Consider the following 20121-nt stretch of genomic DNA (forward strand, 5'->3'; position numbering starts at 1 on the left):
ATCTTCCTCCAAATTCTCCTTCTTCAATTGTAGTTTCTTAATTTTGTCTTCTCTTATCTTTTGCTCATACTCCAATTCCAAGATAATTGTGTCTTTCTCCAACATCTTCTTTTGGTAGTCTTCAACCTCATTGTTGTCAATGAACCACTTGAACATATCGCAATGGGTATCCTACAAACAACAAAAACTTCATTAGATAGCTACAATCCATACAAATTAACTTCAATTACGCAAAACATACAAACTTACTGGCCACAACGGACATCCATAGAATTTACACCCCAAATTAGGCCCTTGTCTCACTGTTCTAACCACAACATATTTCCCGCACTTGCATTGAATTTTTGGATGAGTATCCCTTCTTGAGTTTGAAGATGACCCAGATGCATTAGAAGATTGCCTTCTTGAAGACATGAGACCAGAAAAAAATAAAATAAAAGGGGGAGCACAAAATTTAAAATAAAAATAAAAACTAGAGGATTATTGAGCGGAGGAGGGGAACAGGGGAGAAGAACGAGAGAGAGCTAGGTGAAATAAAGGGGGAGTATTTAAAATTCAAATAAACCCCAACGGTCATTGCCGCGTAAGCATTCTACCTACAACATCCGATTACCATTTTAAGATGTCCTATTTTAAGAAGATAAGGGTAAAAGGTCGTTTTATTGGGGGATTTTCAAAAGTTCGTTTTATTTTGGACGGACGGAGCATATGTCATAATATTCCTGTCAATTTTTCCTAAAAACAATTCTAAAGAATAATTATGGAATTTAGAAGTCATATATACTAGTATGAGATCTCATACCAATTCATTTTTATGGAACCAAACGATCCATTAAACATTATCATAAGTGTAATTACGGAGTATAGAAACCCTCAACGCGTGCGACTAAAGATTTTAGAAAAAAGAGTGCAACGACTGGCAGGAGTGCAGCCCTCTGGTCATCGTATTGCTTTTCCTCCTTCATCTTCCTTTCAATCTCTCTCCTCTGGTAAACAAATTCTTCTCCTTTCTCTGTTTCAATCTTTTTTCTCATTTTATTTTTGAGTTTTTTGGTTCAAATTACCTGTCTTTCTGTGTTAATATATACGCTTTTAATTGATCAAATTACCCTGTCAAAAATAGTAAAAAACAAAACTGATCAATTCAGCTTCTTGTATTTAATTTCTGTGTTTCCTTCAGATTATCGATTTTGTAGATCAAATAAATTTCAAAAATTTAAATGGGTTCATGAATTGATTATGCTTTCCTCATGTTAATCTGTTTAATACTAAGTTAGTGATATACGAAGTATGAAATAATTGAAATTGCATTTGGGTTTCAGTGAATTATGGAAATTTGAACACCCTTTTGGGTATTTGAGTAGTTCTGCTTATTTTAGTCTGTAATTGTATGTTTATGTTTTTGTTTAGAATTGTGAATTAGGTTAAACCTACATAATGTGGGTTTTCCAATTTGTTGAATTATTTGTATAAAATTCATGTTGTTTCACTGATAGCATTTGTTATATGATCATTAGGTTGATCACTTGAGTCACAAAAGATGAGAACGAAACCAAATTCTTTGATTGATGAAAAATATTGTGGGATTGAAAAGAGGCAGATGAGCTTAATCAAGACAGTACTAGAAAAAGCTGCCAAACTGCAAACTTGTTTGACACCTTCTTTACCTAATGATTTGATATTTCAGATCTTTCTGAAACTTCCAATTAAATCAATTTTGAGATTTACTTGTGTTTGCAAGGCATGGTATAAGCTGATCCATTGTGCTGAGTTTGTTTCGGCTTATAATGCTCATGCTCAAAATACCCCAGTCATACTCAGAAGAATTTATGGGGAAAGATCGAACACTTTCCATGCCGAAGCCCAACTCAATCTATCCATAAATTTTAGTCTCTTCCCTTGCAGCTTGGGGTCTAGACGACGAAGCAAGTTCATCTATTTCTTAGAGATTGAAAATGAGAAGGGCAAGCTTCTTGACCTTTATATGAGTTGTTATGGCTCAGTTGTATCCTCTTGCAATGGATTGATTTTGATCACTTCTAAGCATGAAGTGCTTGGGAGGTATAGAGATTCATCTTTGGACCAGCCTTTGGTTGACAGCAAAGAAAACCCAGGGCAATTGATTGTGATGAATCCTATGACTAGGAAGTTGATAGGGTTTCCGCTAGGAACTCTTCCTTTTAAACTTCACGATGAGTCGTATGGGCTGGTGTTTAGCCATTCAAAGGGTGTTTATAAAGTGGTGCATTTGTTCAAGGATAAATCAGGGTGTATTGCTTGTGAGATTTTGAGCTTGCAGACAAGATCATGGAAGGCGGTTGATGGACCAGTTGGAGTACTTTTTCGTAATTTTGGCCAAGCACCCATTCCAACTGTAGGAGCTTTGCACTGGCTTCTTGGTTCTTTTGGTTATGATTACATAATCTCTATGAAGGCCGACGATGAAAATTTCTTCATAACCGACCTTCCAAAGACTATGGATAAGTATGATAGGCTAGTCGCAATGGGTGGTTCTTTGAGTTTTGTGAATGGTTTGGACAAAGACCACATAGAGGTGTGGATCTTGAAAGGGTTAGAAGGAACAAAATGGGTCAAACAACATACTATTCTTATTGATGCTAGTTTGGGTTTGGATTATGTGGTGTATGGTGATGTGGATTATGAAGAGCATGTTAATGTGGATGATGAAGAGCATGGTAATGAGGAGATTGAAGGTAATGAGGAGCATGGTAATGAGGATAATGAGGAACATGATAACGTGGATGACGAGGATAATGGGGAGCTTTTGAATTTGGACAATGAGCAGCATGTAAATGTGGGTGATGAGAATAATGAGGGGTTTGGTTTTGTGGATAATGATTATTATTCATTATCTTGTTTTGCTTTAAATGCCAAAGAAATGGTGTTCAGGAGAAGAGATAAATTGTTTGCATATGATTTTGAGCTTGAAGAAATCAGAGAGATCAGAATGGACCGTGGAAAATTTTTGGCACATGATACTATCATACCTCACGCCAATAACCTTGCTACCTGGGAACCTCTTGAATCTATGAGGTAAATGCATTTTAGGCTAATCTCTTCAAGGTTACTACTAGAGTTTGTGGTTTCTTTGTGTTTTTCCCCCCTTCTCATCAGTTTATCTAATAGATATATAGATTCTCATGCTTCTGTTAAGTTCAATCTAACTTGATTGCACCATTGTAAAGAGCATAACAACAGATTGAGTGCATACAAGGATCTTGTTTTTTTGAATTGACTAAGTTTGAAATTTGATGAAGTTAGTCGGAAGAGCTTTCAATTTCCTGCATGCACTTACTCGTTCTTCGAGTCTTGGCAAAGGGTAGATGTGTGTAGTCATGTTCTTATGTTGACAAAACTGGTGATATGTTCATTTTATATAGAGATTTACCTCCGTCCCTTGGTCATATTTAGGAGTATTTTTGGTTTTTCAAAGTCACTTTTATTAAAACAAGTTTAGAGGCGCACGCAATGCGTGCACGACTATCCCTCCTCTTTATACTTTGTGCAAAATGTTATCTTTATAATTTACTTATTTGCATAAATGGCATATATATTGACATAATTTTATTATTCCGTAATTTTTATAATTAGTAATGTTAAGAACCCATTCAAGGGATGAGCTATTAAAGAAAACCATGCAAAACAATCCTAGATTTTACTTTGCACGGGCTTTATTTATTTTTTATTTCTTTATGCATTATACAGGTTAAATAAATTTCATTGTATTTATGTATCATTTAAATCATACATATACTTGTAAAATAAGTTCCAATTTATTTATCAAACCAATAATACATACTTGTAAAATATGTGTACAATGTAAATATTCGTACTACTAATTAAATTATAATATGTTGCTTTTATACTTATATAAAAGTTAAAAAATCATATGCAAACTTACAAAACACTGACTTTTAAAACACCAAGTGTCAAATTTATATCACCAAAAAAAAGGAAAAATGATGAAAAAATAAATATTCCCGAATTAAACTAATATACAGTGTAACATAACTACACTTGAAGGAATTATTTGATTTGAGAAAAAATATCCACCCTAAGAGAAGTTATCTTTTAAATTCATTGAGTAGTTAAAAATGGAAGTTATTTTTTAAGGTTAAACTTAAAATATATTTTAATTTTTTTTTAATTATAATAATTTTTTTAGAGATCGAGGGTAAAATGGTCCACTAAAAAATTCCCAACCAAAAACACCTCTTCTCTTTATATATTACATAGATTTTATTTTTTTTAATTATAATAATTTTTTTGGAGATCGAGGGTAAAATGGTCCATTAAAAAATTCCCAACCAAAAACACCTCTTCTCTTTATATATTACATAGATTTTAATTTTTTTTAATTATAATAATTTTTTTGGAGATCGAGGGTAAAATGGTCCATTAAAAAATTCCCAACCAAAAACACCTCTTCTCTTTATATATTACATAGATTTGTGTTTTTTAGTGTTCTCGTAGTCTTAGTATTATTTATAGGAAATTGCGTATTTGGAGATTTTCCCTGACTTATTGGAGCAACTACGAGCATTGGAGTAGGAGTGCATTCATATGATCATTTTCTGTAGCCCAAGACCGGTTAGAGTTATCAAACCGATGATTAAGGGCTCGGCGAAGACCAAAGAGGAAATCCTTGGTTAATACTACGAGTAGTAAAGACCCAAAGAGGAAATCCGAGTATAGACCCAAAGAGGAAATTCGAGTACAGACCCAAAGAGGAAATCCGAGTAAAGACCCAAAGAGGAAATCCTTGGTTAATACTAGTGTTCTCGGATTTTCTAGTGTTCTCGTAGTTTTAAGCTTTTGGTTAATACTCTTGTTCTCTCTCTACACTTTTAGTTTATGCAATTCATTATTTCCGTTTATTTTGGTAACGATTCTTCCCTTTTTATTTTCAGTAATTTAATTGCTTTGATTAATTATGTCTTATTAATTTGTTTTGCTTTGCTTAGTTTAGATTTAAATATGTGTGAGTAGTTTTATTTCTAGGGTTGTGGGGATCCATAGATAATATGAAGGGGGTAATTTATTATTGTTGATTGTCAATGCTTTGGTTGATTTCCTATTGACTGATTTGCTATGTAATTAGATTAGGCCTGGTTTAATTGTATGAGTTATGCAATATTGATTTGAGATTCGAGAGATGAGAATTGATGTTTAGACTTAGTTTCAATAGGCAGGTTAATTTATAAATGGTTAAGTCAAGATTCGAGAGATACGATTTAATGCCAGTAGATTAATTTTGTGATTGTAATACGTAGCGAAAGCCCTTTATGATCTGATTAATTGATGCATTGATTGATGTGTTTTACCCTGGAATATTATTTATTGGTGAACCTATACCCTAGGCTTTGATTTATTGATTTCTCCCTTATTTAATTTGCTTTAGTTTAATTATTTTCCCTTAGTTTAATTTTCACATAATAATAATTCGGTTACTTAATAGTTTAGATTTATTAATTAATTAGGAATAGAAAGACTTGTTTCTATGGGATTCGACCCTACTTCTCTATCTACTTTAGTTAGAAGACTTACGTAATTCTTTTAATTAGAAGATATGACTAGATACTTTCAACTGGACGAGTTAGTATTCTGAGATCTGTTTTAGGCTATACCAATGTATGATCTCTAGCTCTAGCATAGCATTGATCATTGGAGAACAAAAAATCTACGCTTCTGTTAAAGTAGGCATATGTGATTCATATTGGCAGCTTACATGTTTCTGCAGTGTGTATTTTCTTTCTGTCTGTAATTGTGGACACATTTCTGTATCTCTGATTAGTGATTTTTTTTTTCTTTTTTTTTTTCACTTTTACAGTTGAACTTTGATAAGTTGCCTATGCGTTGAAGTTCTAGAAGGCCGGAAGCTCACCAGTAACTGCTAAATACAAAGTATATGTATTCGATACTGTGACCATGTTCATTATCATTTTACTCGTTGGATTAGCTTGATCACTTAATTATTTGGTTCTATGGTGTGCATTGTGCTGTTACAGTCCACACAATAGTAATATTGCTGTGTATATTTGAAAAAATTGCCGTAAGTTATTAGAGTAGTTGATTTTATGTCAGATGTTGGTTATGTGTAATCGCATTCAATGGCTGTATCCTTAATTATGATGCGGCATTTTGCAAAGATGAAATTTGGGCAAGTAGCAAATCATTTTGTAAATGAAAATTTGACAAGGGAAGTTCTGTTAAGAAAGTCGGACTTCATATCTCAAAACCTGAGGAAGTGGAAGATTGCGATATTATTAATACAAAATTGTACTTGCTTAAAAGAAAGTACAAACATTTTTGCTAATCTTGATCGGGGTAAGTTAGCTATAATTGACATTAAGGGAATTGGGGTTACTTACAGAATGGGAAACTTTCGCTAATACTGTTTTGTGTTCAGGATTTGGCACACTGCATCATTTTGAATCTAATCTGGTGTCTGACGCTTCAATATTGAATCTAATCCTTGCAAAGTGTTATATCACATTGCTACCGAGCTCTGTTTCTTCCACGAATATGATACAATCTTTCACGAAAATCACACTGTACAGGGCCTGGGTCCCTATCTCGGGGTAGCCAGTCTGGGAGTTTGGGTGGATATTGTGAAACTTGACAAAGATGGTTTCCGAATTCAGGCATCCCTGTATCCGGAAACCATATGTACACCTTCTAAACTTTGAACTTTCTGAAACACTGGTTAGTCCCCTTCAATCAGCCCACCAGGCTAACAAAAGAAGCTAAATTTTTTTCATCCATGTTTTATCAGCAGTCCACCCCAGACCACAGTGATATCGCTAATGGTTCCTCTTTCTTCAAGCAATATGACGAACTCCTAGACTAATACAAACACTTGAAGATCGATAAACATCCAATAGCAAATAAACCCATCGATTCAGAAATCATAGCAAATCTCCAAGACTCAACTCATGAAATACATCCTCCATCTCTTCGCAAGATTCAAATTTACATGATAAAACCATATAATAGTCACAAGTTTTCAGTACTAGTCTATTGTAAATGAGATTGCTTCACCTTCAATCAACGTCCTATGAAATTCTTTCTTGCATTTCCACATAAATGGTACTCTTTCCACTCCATATTAGACCTCTTTCTTGCTCAAGATCACATATGTTATTACATTTTAAAGTCACAATATAGTATATCCTGCAACAACACTCCCATTAAAACCTCGTTTTAGCAAGTAAACATAGACTCGAGCATGTTAGAACAACGAGCTAATCTTGACAAATTAGATGCAATAGAATTTCATAGCAACTCACATTATCTTCATTCATAAAATAACAGCCAATAAGGTGCTTCGGATACAACATTAACCATAAAAATAGAACGAATTAAGCTCATAAACTAAAACTCACAGCACATCTTTAGAACCTAAATCATCCAACATTGTTAATCATATACACAATATAACAGCATCTCAACTCTCATTAATCCATTATATTTCAAATTTCGAAGATTTTAATAACAAATCTAAAAATTTCTCCCCATTAATCTATACCTGAGAAATCAAAGACAAAATGAACAATCGATTCGCAAATTAATCAATTGCACAAAGTTATTGATTAGCGCCACTACTGGAACCAGCTTCATGCGAGCAACAACCATGATCATGGTGTTGTTTATCAGCAGCATTGGATTTATCAGCAACATTATCATCTTCATCATCACTAGTATCTTCATCAAAGGGTTTCTCCTTGTGAAAAATACAGCATTTTTTGGAGCTTTTCTTGTTCATAAATTCATTATTGATTGTGCCTTCTTTCCAGGACACCTTCTTCTTGCGATTCAGACGAAGAACTAGGGTTTCCGCTTGTTGTTGTTGATTTGAAGATGGGGTAGATTCTAGGGTTAGGGTTTGAGAAATTGTGGGTGTTGCCGTTCTAGTGGTGCTCATCGTTTTATCGAATCGACGAAAATTTGAATTCAATTGATTTGGGGATTTTTTGTGTTAGGGTTTGAAGAGAGGAAATTGGTAAAGGATTACTTTATAAAATTGATTGAAATTAATGAGTTTGATTTTGACAGCTTCAGGGGTTTCCTATTTATAGATGACTACTTGCATACGAGAAAGTCCTAGTCGCAATTGGGCAAATGACGCAAATCATACGGAATACAAATTATACTAATCAATATCAACGATATAGTGCATTCACATGATCATGCCTTTACCAAATAGTGAGTTGGTTGACCGTCTCTTTTTTATTCACCATTTGCATTCAATTGCAGATGTTTGAAACCACTCCTTGATCTCATATAAAAATTGGTTATGGGTCACAATTTCCAATAGATATTTTAACGATCTGCTTCTAAACTTTATACAACACCTAATCACTATAAAGGAGCGTCTAATATGTATATTGGAAATGGAATGGAAAGGAAACAAATATGGAGGAACAAAAAAAATCATTTAACTCTTATCTTTTCTTTTGTTTAGTTTAACCATGGAATGTAATCACTTAAAGCTAACTCCTTTTATTTTCATTTGAGGAGGGGTAATTGTTACCTTAGATAGGTGAAAACTATTACCCAGGGAAATGGTAATTGTAATCCAAACTTTCAAGTCTAACCAAACACTTGGTATCTACATTCCGTTGATTATTGTCACATGAGATAATACAATTGATATGTGCAACACAAATAAAGACACGAAGGTTGATGCAATGATTAGTGACTACATAATAAAAAAATAAAAATAAATTGAGTGAATATATATGTGTTTAATGCATCCGTCTATCCAAGTACATAATCTCATCTAACCTATTTAAAGTTATAAAGTGATTTTTTCACCTAAAGAACCCTTATCTGATTTTTTTTTAATGAACATAGATTTAGATGTGGCAAATATATTGACTATGATATCAAAGTAACTCAAATTATGCAGATTGTTTTCTTATAATTATGTTTCTTAATCTGTTTGAATTAAAAATATTAAAACAAATTAGAAAAACAGCTCCCTATGGCCAATAGCCCGTCTAGCTCAGTTGGTAGAGCGCAAGGCTCTTAACCTTGTGGTCGTGGGTTCGAGCCCCACGGTGGGCGTTACACCAGTATTTTTTGCACCACCTTGCTGTTCAATGTTCGATTCTACAAACAGAATACTCAAACATAATGATTTTTATCAATATACATTTAATTTACAGTTTAATCTGAAAAGTTACTTAGTAATTGAAGAGTTGTCAACTAACTATAGATTTGCACTAAAGATCTTGGTATGCTTAAGGCGATCAATAATATCAGCAACAGAACCCACTGCAGAAATGACAGAAACAAGCAAAGCAAACAAACATAACCCTTGAAGCATAAACCACTTGACCCCTCCTTTCTTTAGATCAACCTGTTTCATGTGCATTCTTACTGGCAAGTAAACTGTCAAGGGAAAAAAGGCGATTGACCCTAACAGCCCCAACACTGCATTAAAGAACGGGAACATCATGGCAGTTAGCACGGTGATGACAACGACTAGGGGTCTTAGGAGAAGCCGGCATAGCGTGAATTGGAAGCGTAATGTCTTGTATCCTGGGAGTTGTATTGTGTATGTATTGTGGATGAACCGCGCTGCTGGCCATCTCATGGCTAGCCACTTCTCGTAGCCAGTGGCGGATCCAGGATTTCCGAGATAGTGTGTCACCATCAATTATTGATCATTTGTGAAAGTACAATTTTTTTTCCATGTCTTGTTCATAATTAATTTCAATCCAAAACTTATATATATACATATATATGTATATATACATACATATATATGTATATATACATATACCAAATTGATTTCAATCCAAAAATAGGACACAAAAATTCATATCACAACCAAATACAATACTTAAGAATTCAATTTTTACAAGTCGAAAATACTACAAATAACATGTTATAAACCAATGGTACAATAAAATTATTATATTGAATTAACTTTATGATTTTTTAGTTAATTGATAAGCTTTATGGGGAAATATTAAAATTGGTTGTACAAATATAAGATATAAAAAGGGAAAAAAAATTATTAAAAAATTATACAAAAAAAAGTGAGATAACTTAAAAGACCAGTTATTAAATATAACTGGTCTCTTTAATGAAAAAGAAAGTAACGCAAAAAAATTGTGAAATGCAATAGCAGCATCAAAGAGACCTCTTATATAAATAACAGGTCTCTTTAATATATAAAAAAAAACACCAGCAATAGCAGCATCAAAGAGATCTCCTATCTTAATAAGCGGTCTCTTTGATATTGTTTGTTGTTACCACTAGCAGCATCAAAGAGACCCCTTATCTATAATAAGTGGTCTCTTTGATATTTTATTTTTTAAAAAAAATACTGTGTCACCGGACCCACTATGACTAAAGGTGGGTCCGCCCCTGCTCGTAGCTAGCAAATATTGGTTGTGCAAATACCTGAACATGTGTTATGAGTTTATGACCACCATCCAATTAGCGAAATTAGTTGTTGTAATAGTTGCTAGGTCGATATAGGCTACATATATAACTAGCTATGATAACTTTGATGACATTTATGGTACATAATAATAGTGATATACACGTACCTGAAATGCTGCAGTTAAATGTATAACCACCCCAATATTGGCAAGGTCAACTAGCCAAAAGGGTTCATGGAAGGCAGTGAGAACGTTTCCTGGAGCCTCATTACCAAAGGCAAGGTATCCCATACAACCCAAGGAAACATAAAAGGCGGTAGTCAATGCAATGCTGTACAAAGCTGCCCTCTTCATCGTTTTATTCTCAGCTGGAGGCGATTTTAACGTGTCCTGAAAGCAGAGTATTAATAGAGAAGCAGTCAGTTAAATTCTGTTTTAATCAGTAAAATTCAAATAGTTTGGTTAAAACCAATTGAAGAGAGCACATGCATGCGTAGTATTATACAATAATACCTCAATCTCAATGAGCAACTGAGCATAGGTGTAAGAGAAGGCAATATTTCCAAGAGCTTGAAAAGATTGCCAGAGTTTAGAGGACAAAGTGAGGCCATTTGTCCCAATCTCGACACCAGTTAGGTTGCCTCTAAGCTCGGGATGAGACACGAATTTGGCTACACATAAATATAGTGCAACAAAAGAGTAACATAGTGACATAGTGGCCGCGATTATTGAGAGGAAAGTCACCTTCTCGAGGCTAGGAAGTTGAGAGAGTACAATATGTATTGCCCCAAAAATTAGCAGGAAAGAGTTGCTTGATGGTTGACAATCAGCTTCTGGTCCTTCTGTGTGGTAGCAGTTTGTTCTTTTAACAGACCTAAATAAAATTTGTAAAATTAAGAATCTTTGTTAATGCACTAATGTAATACAAAGTAGATGATGAAAATAATGGCCTAAACTATCAACTGTTGCACAATTATCATGCAAAAACACTCACAACATGCTTGTTGCTGCTGTAATTGTATAACCAACAATTGTTCCCCAAAGCAAGGAATACTGAGCAAAAGCACAGATAAACACCTCTTTTTTTCCTGTAACATTTAAACATCAATAATTTCATTCTAATTAAGATTGTAATAGTAGTGAGATGCTCGTTTGATCACCTAAGGTAGCTCGTACGACTTCCATGTAAGAGTGGTTCCTCTGGCCCTTGACAGGGTCAGGAGTCCGATAACAGTCGCAGAGTAAACGGGCAGTAATGTAAGTAATAACAGCAAAACCAAAGAGAGAAAGTGGCCCATAAATTCAACCCATCTGAGCAACACTCCATGGCACTGCTAGCACACCTGATCCTATCACTGCTGTTACCGCGTGTGCTGTTGCAGTCGATACAGTTCCTGTAAGTTGTACATTTTTTTTGTTCATGTTAGAAATTATTAAGATTTCCATCTTTCTTACATTACTTTGTACAACCTAATCAGTCAATGTAACCTTGTTGTACGGTTTAATTCACTTGTTTGAGTATTTTTTTTTTCAATCAATGAGTTGTTACTTGTTAGCATTAAGTTGTGCTACCATTAATCAATAATAATGTATTGAATAACTCTGTAAAAAAGTGGGTTGAAATAAAAATCTAAAATCAAACATGATAGATAATATACGTAGAATATTCTTTGTTTAGGTTTAAGATGGCCACATTTTCTTTGCTAAAATGTAATGATGTGGTTAAAAAAAGTTCTTTGTACGTAAATTATTTAGGGTTACTTTTTGTAAGACTATGAAGTTGGAAAAGATGAGTTACTAATCAGAATAATTAGCTACACTTTAAATTTAATTTCTTTGTTCTCCTTTCCTTTTTATTTAATTTTATGATTAGTTTTTCTACCAGTCGGTATCAATGAAGGTGAATGTGATGCAGTGATGGGCAACACACCAGTGACTCAGAGTGCATGAAAAAAAAAAACAACCACTCAACCTACAAAAAAAAATAGCGCTCATGTGCTCAACTAAAAAAAAGTTATTAGCTTTGTTTATTCTTGTTAGATTGACTCCTATTATATGACATAATCCCTTTCTTTTATGTCATTTAATTAGATGGAGTAATCATATGCTCTACTTTCCAAGTTTTAAGGAAGTTTTTGGTAATGACTTCTAAGGCTATTTTACTAGATCACCTCATCTCAATATAACGAGTAAAGTTTAATAAAAATAAGTCAAGTTCAACAAATATTTTAGTCTCCACCTTCATAAAAACGACACTAATCTAGTAAGGTGATTGATAGAAATCAAATGTAATATTATTCATTCTTAAACTCGATAAAAAAAATATAGCTCCTAGCTTTTTCCCTTGACTAAAACTTAATCAACATTTTTTTTTCTTATTTAAATAACAAAAGTTAGTAATTAACAAGCAAGGAAGAAATAATGAAAACATTGGATTAGAGCAATTAATTACCTGTTCTAATGCGGCCATCATCATCAAAATTCATTGTTACTGAAATTTTGATGGTATGAAGTTAGCTTTCAGGCTGCTGCTACTTCCAGTGAGAATAATCTATCATGTATCTTGGTTTGTCTAATACAAGTATATAATAGGAGAAAAAAAGTAGTTCTTGCTGACTCAATAGTTAATGATTATTATGTATGTTAGTGGATGCTTGGGTTGTTTCTAAAAGAACTTTTAATTTGAGGTTACAACACTATATATGGGATAATTATAGTGGGTCATGATTTAGAGATTCACACTGTATTCCACTAAAATTAATCAAAGTTTATTGGGAAAAACTTCACCAACTTATATATGTATGTAATACTACGTATGTAATTTGGGGGATCTTTGATTTTCATGGATTTTGGAATCTCATCCACTTAACTTTGTTTTTTTCACCTACTTTTGCTTGTAATTTGGGGGATCTTAGGTTTAAGGTAAAAATCATCACACAAGTACATTCAATTTAGGAAATGACATGCCAACCATATTATCATATACATATATAAATTAATTTACAAACACATATATGTTCGTGAATTAATAAGCAGTGTTTGGGTCCAGTTCACTCCAGTTGAGCCAGTCCACAAATGATTTAATTACAAAGTCCAAAGAAGGTTTAACTCTCCTAAAAACATGTCAGGTCAGTCAAAGGCCCGGTCAACATGACAAGCCCATTTGACTTTAAGGTCCAATTTATCTATTTGAGCAAGGTATAAAAGCCTTGACTTCCCTCTCTCTCAATTCATTCACTTCAAGCTTCAAGCATTAACTCTCTTGCATAACTTTCTCTCTCTAAACACTATACTGACTTCGGTATCGGAGGGGCCTTCCTCGGCACAATTCCCGAGGCTAGTTTACGTGTGTTTGCTGTGCAGGAAACCCTCGTCCCGGTCATCACTTGCGCCGAGTTCAGTCTTCAGCCCGCAAGCCAGTCGTCGAGCTACATTGAACCCATTCTCGTAGCCCTCGTCATATTCGGCCTTGGTATAGATCCGCACCTACAGGAGCTTCTGAGCCTTTTCGAGCTCAGTTTGAGTCTTGACAGCCTCCTCCTTCTGGGCCTTCAACAGATCCTGAGCCTTCTTGAGCTTGTTTTGAAACCGGGAGGACTCCACCCGTTTGGCGTTCAGCTCATTTTGGAGTCGCTGAAATTCATTTTGAAGATCATTTTGCCTTCTCAACGACTCTTCCTCAGCAGCAACAAATCTCTGCCTGAAATCCTCAGCCATCATCTGCTGAGTTTCCTCCTGCCGTTGCTACATACCCTAAATCCGAGACTCGAGATGGGGAATATATGATCCTCTAGATTCTTGAAGACAGTCTCTAAGACATTCTTGGCTGCGGCAACCTCTTCCTCAGCAGCTGTGGCATGGAGCCCAGCAAGATTAGCTCGGCATTCGGCCTCGTCCAGCTTGAACTTCAGCTCCACATTTATTTCCACTGTCAGAGTGTGGTTCTGAACGACCTGAAGGAGTTAAAAGCAAATCAGCCGAAGTGAAAGAGTTATATATATATATATAAAACCTTTAGCGAAAATTCATAAGTACAAGGGGCTATACCTGCATTAGCAGCTTCTAGTTCTCAGCAAAAGGATCAGACACCCTCACACTAGGCTCGACTATCCCAGCAGTAGCCCTGATTGACCAAGTCTTAGCTTTCTCCAGCTCGGGTAGGCCAGACAAGTCGCCAAAGAATAAGACTGTTGCATCTCGATGCGACCAAAGGACGTTCCTGGTGTTGTTAGGGACAAGAAGCAATGGGACTAATTCAAACCCCATGTCAGCAAACTGGAAAGTTCTGAAGGAGTTGCCCACCGAAGTTGAAGGCACATCAAATCCCTTTGCAGTCTCTGCTTCCGTCTCAGCTTCAGCACCTTTCGGGGTCTCAGCATCGAAGCCCTCGGGCTTCCCACTCAGGATATGCACCTCTTCATCCTCAGTCTGGACTATTAAGTTGTCCAGAGCATCAGCTTCTCGCTGAATCTCGTCAACAAAAGGCTCGGCCACATGCCGAGGAGATGGAGGTGTTGGACTGAACCTCCTGAGTCTCAACCAGCGGCTCAGAAGGAGGAACCTGTTCCTCAGCCTTCTCTTCGATTGGTTCGGCTAGAGTCTCAGGAAGAGGAGGAGTTTTCTCCTTGGTCTTTTCTGCTTTCTTTTCCTCTGGCAGGCTTCTTGGCAGGCACAGGGGCAGCTTGGAACTGCCCATGTCCGATAATAGCTCTTCGCTTCGGCCTTGCCATTTCTTCGTCCGAAGAAATCTCTTGGGCAATTTCAGCAGGTTCGTCCTTGTTCTATTCTTCCTCGTCTGACTGTAGAAGAAGGAACAGGGGGGCAAGGAGCCATAAAAAAAAAAAGTCAAGCTAAGTTTGAAAGTTTACCGAAGTTTTGAGCAGACGCTCGTCTTCGTCTTCACTTACTTCAACGTACTCCTGGAGCAGCTGTTTCAACTCGCTCAGCAACGGGAGCAGAAGTCCCATCAGCGGCGGAACTCTTAGCAGCAGTAGAGGCACGAGCTGCAGCAGCTTGTTCCTCGGCAGTTAGAACAAAGAAGGGGCGCTCTCATTCCACTAAGATTTCTGCTGTTGATATTCAGCCGCGCTGACTACCTCTAACCTTTTTTCGTGCAAGCTGAGAGGCCAATCCTTCGAGTCAGTGATCTTCGGGGTGTTGGTCATCGGATTCCTCTCCTGATCGATTATGAGCACTTCGTAATTGATCCCGGAACTCTCTCCGTACAACACTGAAAAGACAAAACAACAGTTAGCTTCAGCGAAGAAAATAAACATCGAAGAACAAGAGAAATAAAAAATAGTCCTCGGCCCCAGCCGAGCTCCTTACCGCCTTGGTATCTTCGGTTGAGGCGGACAACAGCGAGCATCTTCTCTTGGAAGATGTAGTGGTAGCAAGGTAGCCAGGTAGTAGGCACGTCCTTCATTCGGCCTGTGGCCCCACGCACTGTGGTCCGACCGAAAAGTGCCATCTGTTTCTGATCCGCTTCGGAAAACTCATCAGGGCCGATGGTAGGCATGCTGTGGTCAAGCTTTCTCAGATACCTTGGCACACCAAAGTAGTTTGGATGGTCTTCATCTTGGGGCGCCCTTACCTAGATCAATTGACCCCTCCAGTCTTTATCCGAGGTATCTTTTGGCCAGACCGAAAGGTATGGTAGCCCTTCTCATCTTCAATCTGCCACCAGCCGGGCTCATGAAATCTGTTGGCCTGGGTGTTCGGGACTAGTTCACTACTAGAAATAGGCTTATTTCCGAGGGAAAGCTTCCGACGGACTTTAATTCCCTCGGAAAATTCAATTTGGCTCCAAATGCATCCCAAAACGTAGGGACTTGTAGTTTTTTGTGATTTCAAGTCATGAACCCCTTATAATACCTATAATAGACATGTTATGAGAAAGAAATAGGTCATTTGGTCGAAAACGTAGTAAATGGGCAAGGAATAGGTCATATAGGCCATAGTTGGCTCGATTTGGCTCCAAAGTGCGTCCCGAACCTTAGAGAGTTGTAGTTATTTGTGATTTCAAGTCATGAACCCCTAAAAATACCTAAAATATGCATGTTTAGAGAAAGAAATAGGTCATTTGGTCGAAAACGTAGTAAATGGGTAAATTATAGGTCATATACTTTATAGTTGGTTCAATTTGGCTCCAAATGCGTCCAAAAACGTAGGGACTTGTAGTTTTTTGGCATTTCAAGGCATGTAACCCTTAGAATACCTGTAATAGAGATGTTTAGAGAAGAAAATAGTTCATTTGGTCAAAAACATAGAAAATGGGCAAGGAATAGGTCATATAGGCCATAGTTGGCTCAATTTGGCTCTAAAATGCGTCCCAAACCTTAGGGAGTTGTATTTTTTGGCATTTCAAGGCATTTAACCCTTATAATACCTATAATAGAGATGTTTAGAGAATAAAATAGATCATTTGGTCAAAAACATAGAAAATGGGCAAGGAATAGGTCATATAGGCCATAGTTGGCTCAATTTGGCTCCAAAATGCGTCCCAAACCTTAGGGAGTTGTATTTTTTTTGGCATTTCAAGGCATGTAACCCTTAGACTACCTGTAATAGAGATTTTTAGAGAAGAAAATAGTTCATTTGGTCAAAAACATAGAAAATGGGCAAGGAATAGATCATATAGGCCATAGTTGGCTCAATTTGGCTCCAAAATGCGTCCCAAACCATAGGGAGTTGTATTTTTTTGGAATTTAAAGGCATTTAACCCTTAGAATACCTATAATAGTGATTTTTAGAGAAGAAAATAGTTCATTTGGTCAAAAACATAGAAAATGGGCAAGGAATAGGTCATATAGGCCATAGTTGGCTCAACTTGGCTCCAAAATGCGTCCCAAACCTTAGAGAGTTGTATTTTTTTGGAATTTCAAGGCATGTACCCCTTAGAATACCTGTAATAGAGATGTTTAGAGGAAAAAATAGTTCATTTGGTCAAAAACATAGAAAATGGGCAAGGAATAGTTCATATAGGCCATAGTTGGCTCAATTTGGCTCCAAAATACGTCCCAAACCTTAGGGAGTTGTATTTTTTTGGAATTTCAAGGCATGTACCCCTTAGAGTACCTGTAATAGAGATGTTTAGAGAAAAAAATAGTTCATTTGGTCAAAAACATAGAAAATGGGCAAAGAATAGGTCATACAGGCCATAGTTGGCTCCATTTGGCTCAAAATGCGTCCCAAACCTTAGGGACTTGTATTTTTTTGTGATTTCAAGGGTTTTACCCCTTGAAATACCTAAAATATACATGTTTAGAGAAAGAAATTGTTCATTTGGTCAAAAACATAGAAAATGGGCAAAGAATAGGTCATATACTTCATAGTTGGCTCAATTTGGTTTAGCTTATTTGTATAACTTACTACCTCGTTTGTTCCCTTTTATATGTTTATCTTGTAGGAGGCCTACCAAAAGAGGGTTGAGGCGGCTAGCACTCAAAGGAATCAGAAGAGTCCGAATGAGCTGTACTGGGAGACAGTGGGTGGTCGGAACAAAAAAGGACGTGTGAAGAGACTAGGTGAAAGTGCTGACATGTACTATGGCAGCCAGATAGGTCGCCGATTTTCCATTTCTTCCATGCAGTACACGCCCTCCTTTGTTTCTCAGATGCAGGATCAGATGGAATCCAAGGTCCAGGCTATTCGGGAACAAATGGAAGCCGACATGGAAGCCCGAGTTCAAGCCCAAGTTCAAGCTGTTGTATAGCATTGATGAACTTAGTGTTTGTTAGTTGTAATTTTATATTAACTTAGTGTGTATTGTAAACATTGGAATTAGTATCTATATATATATATATATGTATATATATTTTTGCACAAATTTGTTCAGTGAGTAATATAATATAAGAAGCAGGAATTACAGGTTTGTCCCGGAGGAAAATATATAGCCAAAATAGAAATTTATTTCGTCGCAAAGAAGAAAAGTTCCGACGGAATTATAATCCCTCGGAAAAGGAGAGCTTCCGACGGAAAAAAGATCCCTCGGAAAAGGGGGACCTTCCGACGGAATAAATCCCTCGTAACTTTCCCCTGTTCCGACGGAATTTTCCCTCGGAAACGTAGGGCCTTCCGACGGAAATTTCCGTCGGAACAGGGGAATATTCCGAGGGATTTTATTCCGTCGGAAGCTTGCGACAGACCTCCAATTCAGGTCAAACTAAGGTTCCGAGAACATAAAATTCGTCAGAAATTCCGTCGGTAAGGTTGTTTCCGGCGGAAAATCCCTCGGTAAAACCCAAATTTCCTACAAAGGGGTCTCCGACAGCGTGTTCCGACGGAATTCCGTCGGAAACTGGACTTTCCGACGGATTTTTAAGGTTTTCCGACGGAATAGTTCCCTCGTAAATAAGCTGTTTTCTAGTAGTGGTTTATGCATGCAACGAAAACAATGAACGTTCGGTGTGAATCTGTAAAACAGGCACACCCAGAGATAAGTCATCACCCTTCGGATGCTCACGGGAGTAAGTTGGCACGACGAAATGTTATACCCGTTCAGCACCGAGGTTATGAAGGAGTGAAGTGGTAACCGAAGCCAGTACTGCAACTGGCGAGTATAAACCTCGTTGTAGCCAGGTGGAGGACGGTGAATCCTATCATCTGCAGAGGGCATTTGGCACCAATACCCATCTTCCTCCATAATTCCGTAGCAAACCTCAAGTTGCTTAGCGAAGTAGAAGTCGGCGATGTTTTCAATCCACCATTTATAAGGCGGAGACAACATGAGGCCGGCGTTTTCATTTTCATCCAGCCACTCCCTTTCCTCGGGAGTCACAGGCCTAAACACTAAAGTCGCGCTTCGGCTAGAGGTGCTAGCTTGTCCCGAAGCACGAGGCGACAAAGTAGTTAAAGGGACGACACTAATTGCAGAGCTGCTAAAAGCGGCGGCAACACCAGTCCTAGCCCTAGGGTTCTGGTCGCTAAGGGGAAGCATCATTGCCAGAGGGCGATTCCGTCCCATAATCAACTGCAGAACCTCCTCCTCCTCTTTAATACTTGGCTCAGCCTCTACCTTTTTCTTTCCACGGTCGCCGGCCATTTTCGAAGGTAGTTGCGCGAAAAAGGGAAAAAGAGGGGGTACTTGGAAAAGCAAGAAAGCCGAAGATTAGCGAGAAGAAATTGGAAATTAGCAAAATGAAATAAGGAGAAAGAATGGAACGAGTGGCTTAAATACCTTCCAGAAATGGGAATCTTGGGAGTCCACGCCACTAAAACCCCCACTAACTCCACTTCAATGCTCCACCTTTCCATCGTCTTCTCTAATTAATCGCCCACTAAACCATCCACATCCTCCATCAACTCCAAACAGTTGTTATGACCTCAAAAATTTAAATGCTAATTAAATCATTTACTTCCCTCCAATTTGCAAGTCAAAACCCACTTTGTCACAATTCCGAACCGGGTCTAGGGGGCAAGTTGTTTGGGTCCAATTCACTCCAATTGGGCGAGTCCACAAATGATTTAATTACAAAGCCCAAAGAAGGTTCAATTCTCCTAAAAGCATGCCAGCTCAGTCAAAGGCCCGGTCAACATGGCAAGCACATTTGACTTCAAGGCCTAAGTTATCTATTTGAGTAAGGTATAAAAGCCTTGACTTGCCTCTCTATCAATTCATTCACTTCAAGCCTCAAGCATTAACTCTCTTGCATAGCTTTCTCCCTCTAAACACTGTACTAACTTTGGCATCGGAAGGGTTTTC

At 37.1% G+C, this 20121-nt stretch overlaps 3 protein-coding genes and 1 non-coding gene across 4 annotated transcripts; 2 read left to right on the top strand and 2 right to left on the bottom strand.

Moving 5' to 3' along the window:
* Positions 1 to 828: 828 nt before the first annotated feature.
* On the top strand, positions 829 to 6231 carry LOC110725221 (F-box protein At2g43440-like). Its single transcript, XM_021904708.1, has 3 exons — positions 829 to 989; positions 1518 to 3054; positions 5852 to 6231. The coding sequence occupies exons 2-3, from the start codon at positions 1541 to 1543 to the stop codon at positions 5853 to 5855; spliced, it is 1518 nt and encodes a 505-aa protein (XP_021760400.1). The 5' UTR covers positions 829 to 989; positions 1518 to 1540; the 3' UTR covers positions 5856 to 6231.
* Positions 6232 to 7402: 1171 nt separating this feature from the next.
* On the bottom strand, positions 7403 to 7945 carry LOC110725078 (type 1 phosphatases regulator ypi1-like). Its single transcript, XM_021904549.1, has 2 exons — positions 7627 to 7945; positions 7403 to 7422 (listed from the first exon to the last, which is right to left on the bottom strand). Exons 1-2 carry the CDS (start codon positions 7943 to 7945, stop codon positions 7403 to 7405), a joined length of 339 nt encoding a protein of 112 aa, XP_021760241.1.
* A 1072-nt stretch (positions 7946 to 9017) lies between these two features.
* TRNAK-CUU lies at positions 9018 to 9090 on the top strand. The gene has a single exon. It is a non-coding gene; the product is annotated as a tRNA-Lys (tRNA).
* Positions 9091 to 10309: 1219 nt separating this feature from the next.
* LOC110725041 (amino acid permease 2-like) lies at positions 10310 to 11803 on the bottom strand. The gene is made up of 4 exons (XM_021904517.1): positions 11413 to 11803; positions 10932 to 11292; positions 10587 to 10808; positions 10310 to 10437 (listed from the first exon to the last, which is right to left on the bottom strand). The coding sequence occupies exons 1-4, from the start codon at positions 11415 to 11417 to the stop codon at positions 10384 to 10386; spliced, it is 642 nt and encodes a 213-aa protein (XP_021760209.1). The 5' UTR covers positions 11418 to 11803; the 3' UTR covers positions 10310 to 10383.
* Positions 11804 to 20121: the final 8318 nt, after the last annotated feature.

Source organism: Chenopodium quinoa, unplaced genomic scaffold (assembly GCF_001683475.1).
Source record: "Chenopodium quinoa cultivar QQ74 unplaced genomic scaffold, ASM168347v1, whole genome shotgun sequence".
Taxonomy (NCBI): Eukaryota; Viridiplantae; Streptophyta; class Magnoliopsida; order Caryophyllales; family Amaranthaceae; genus Chenopodium; species Chenopodium quinoa.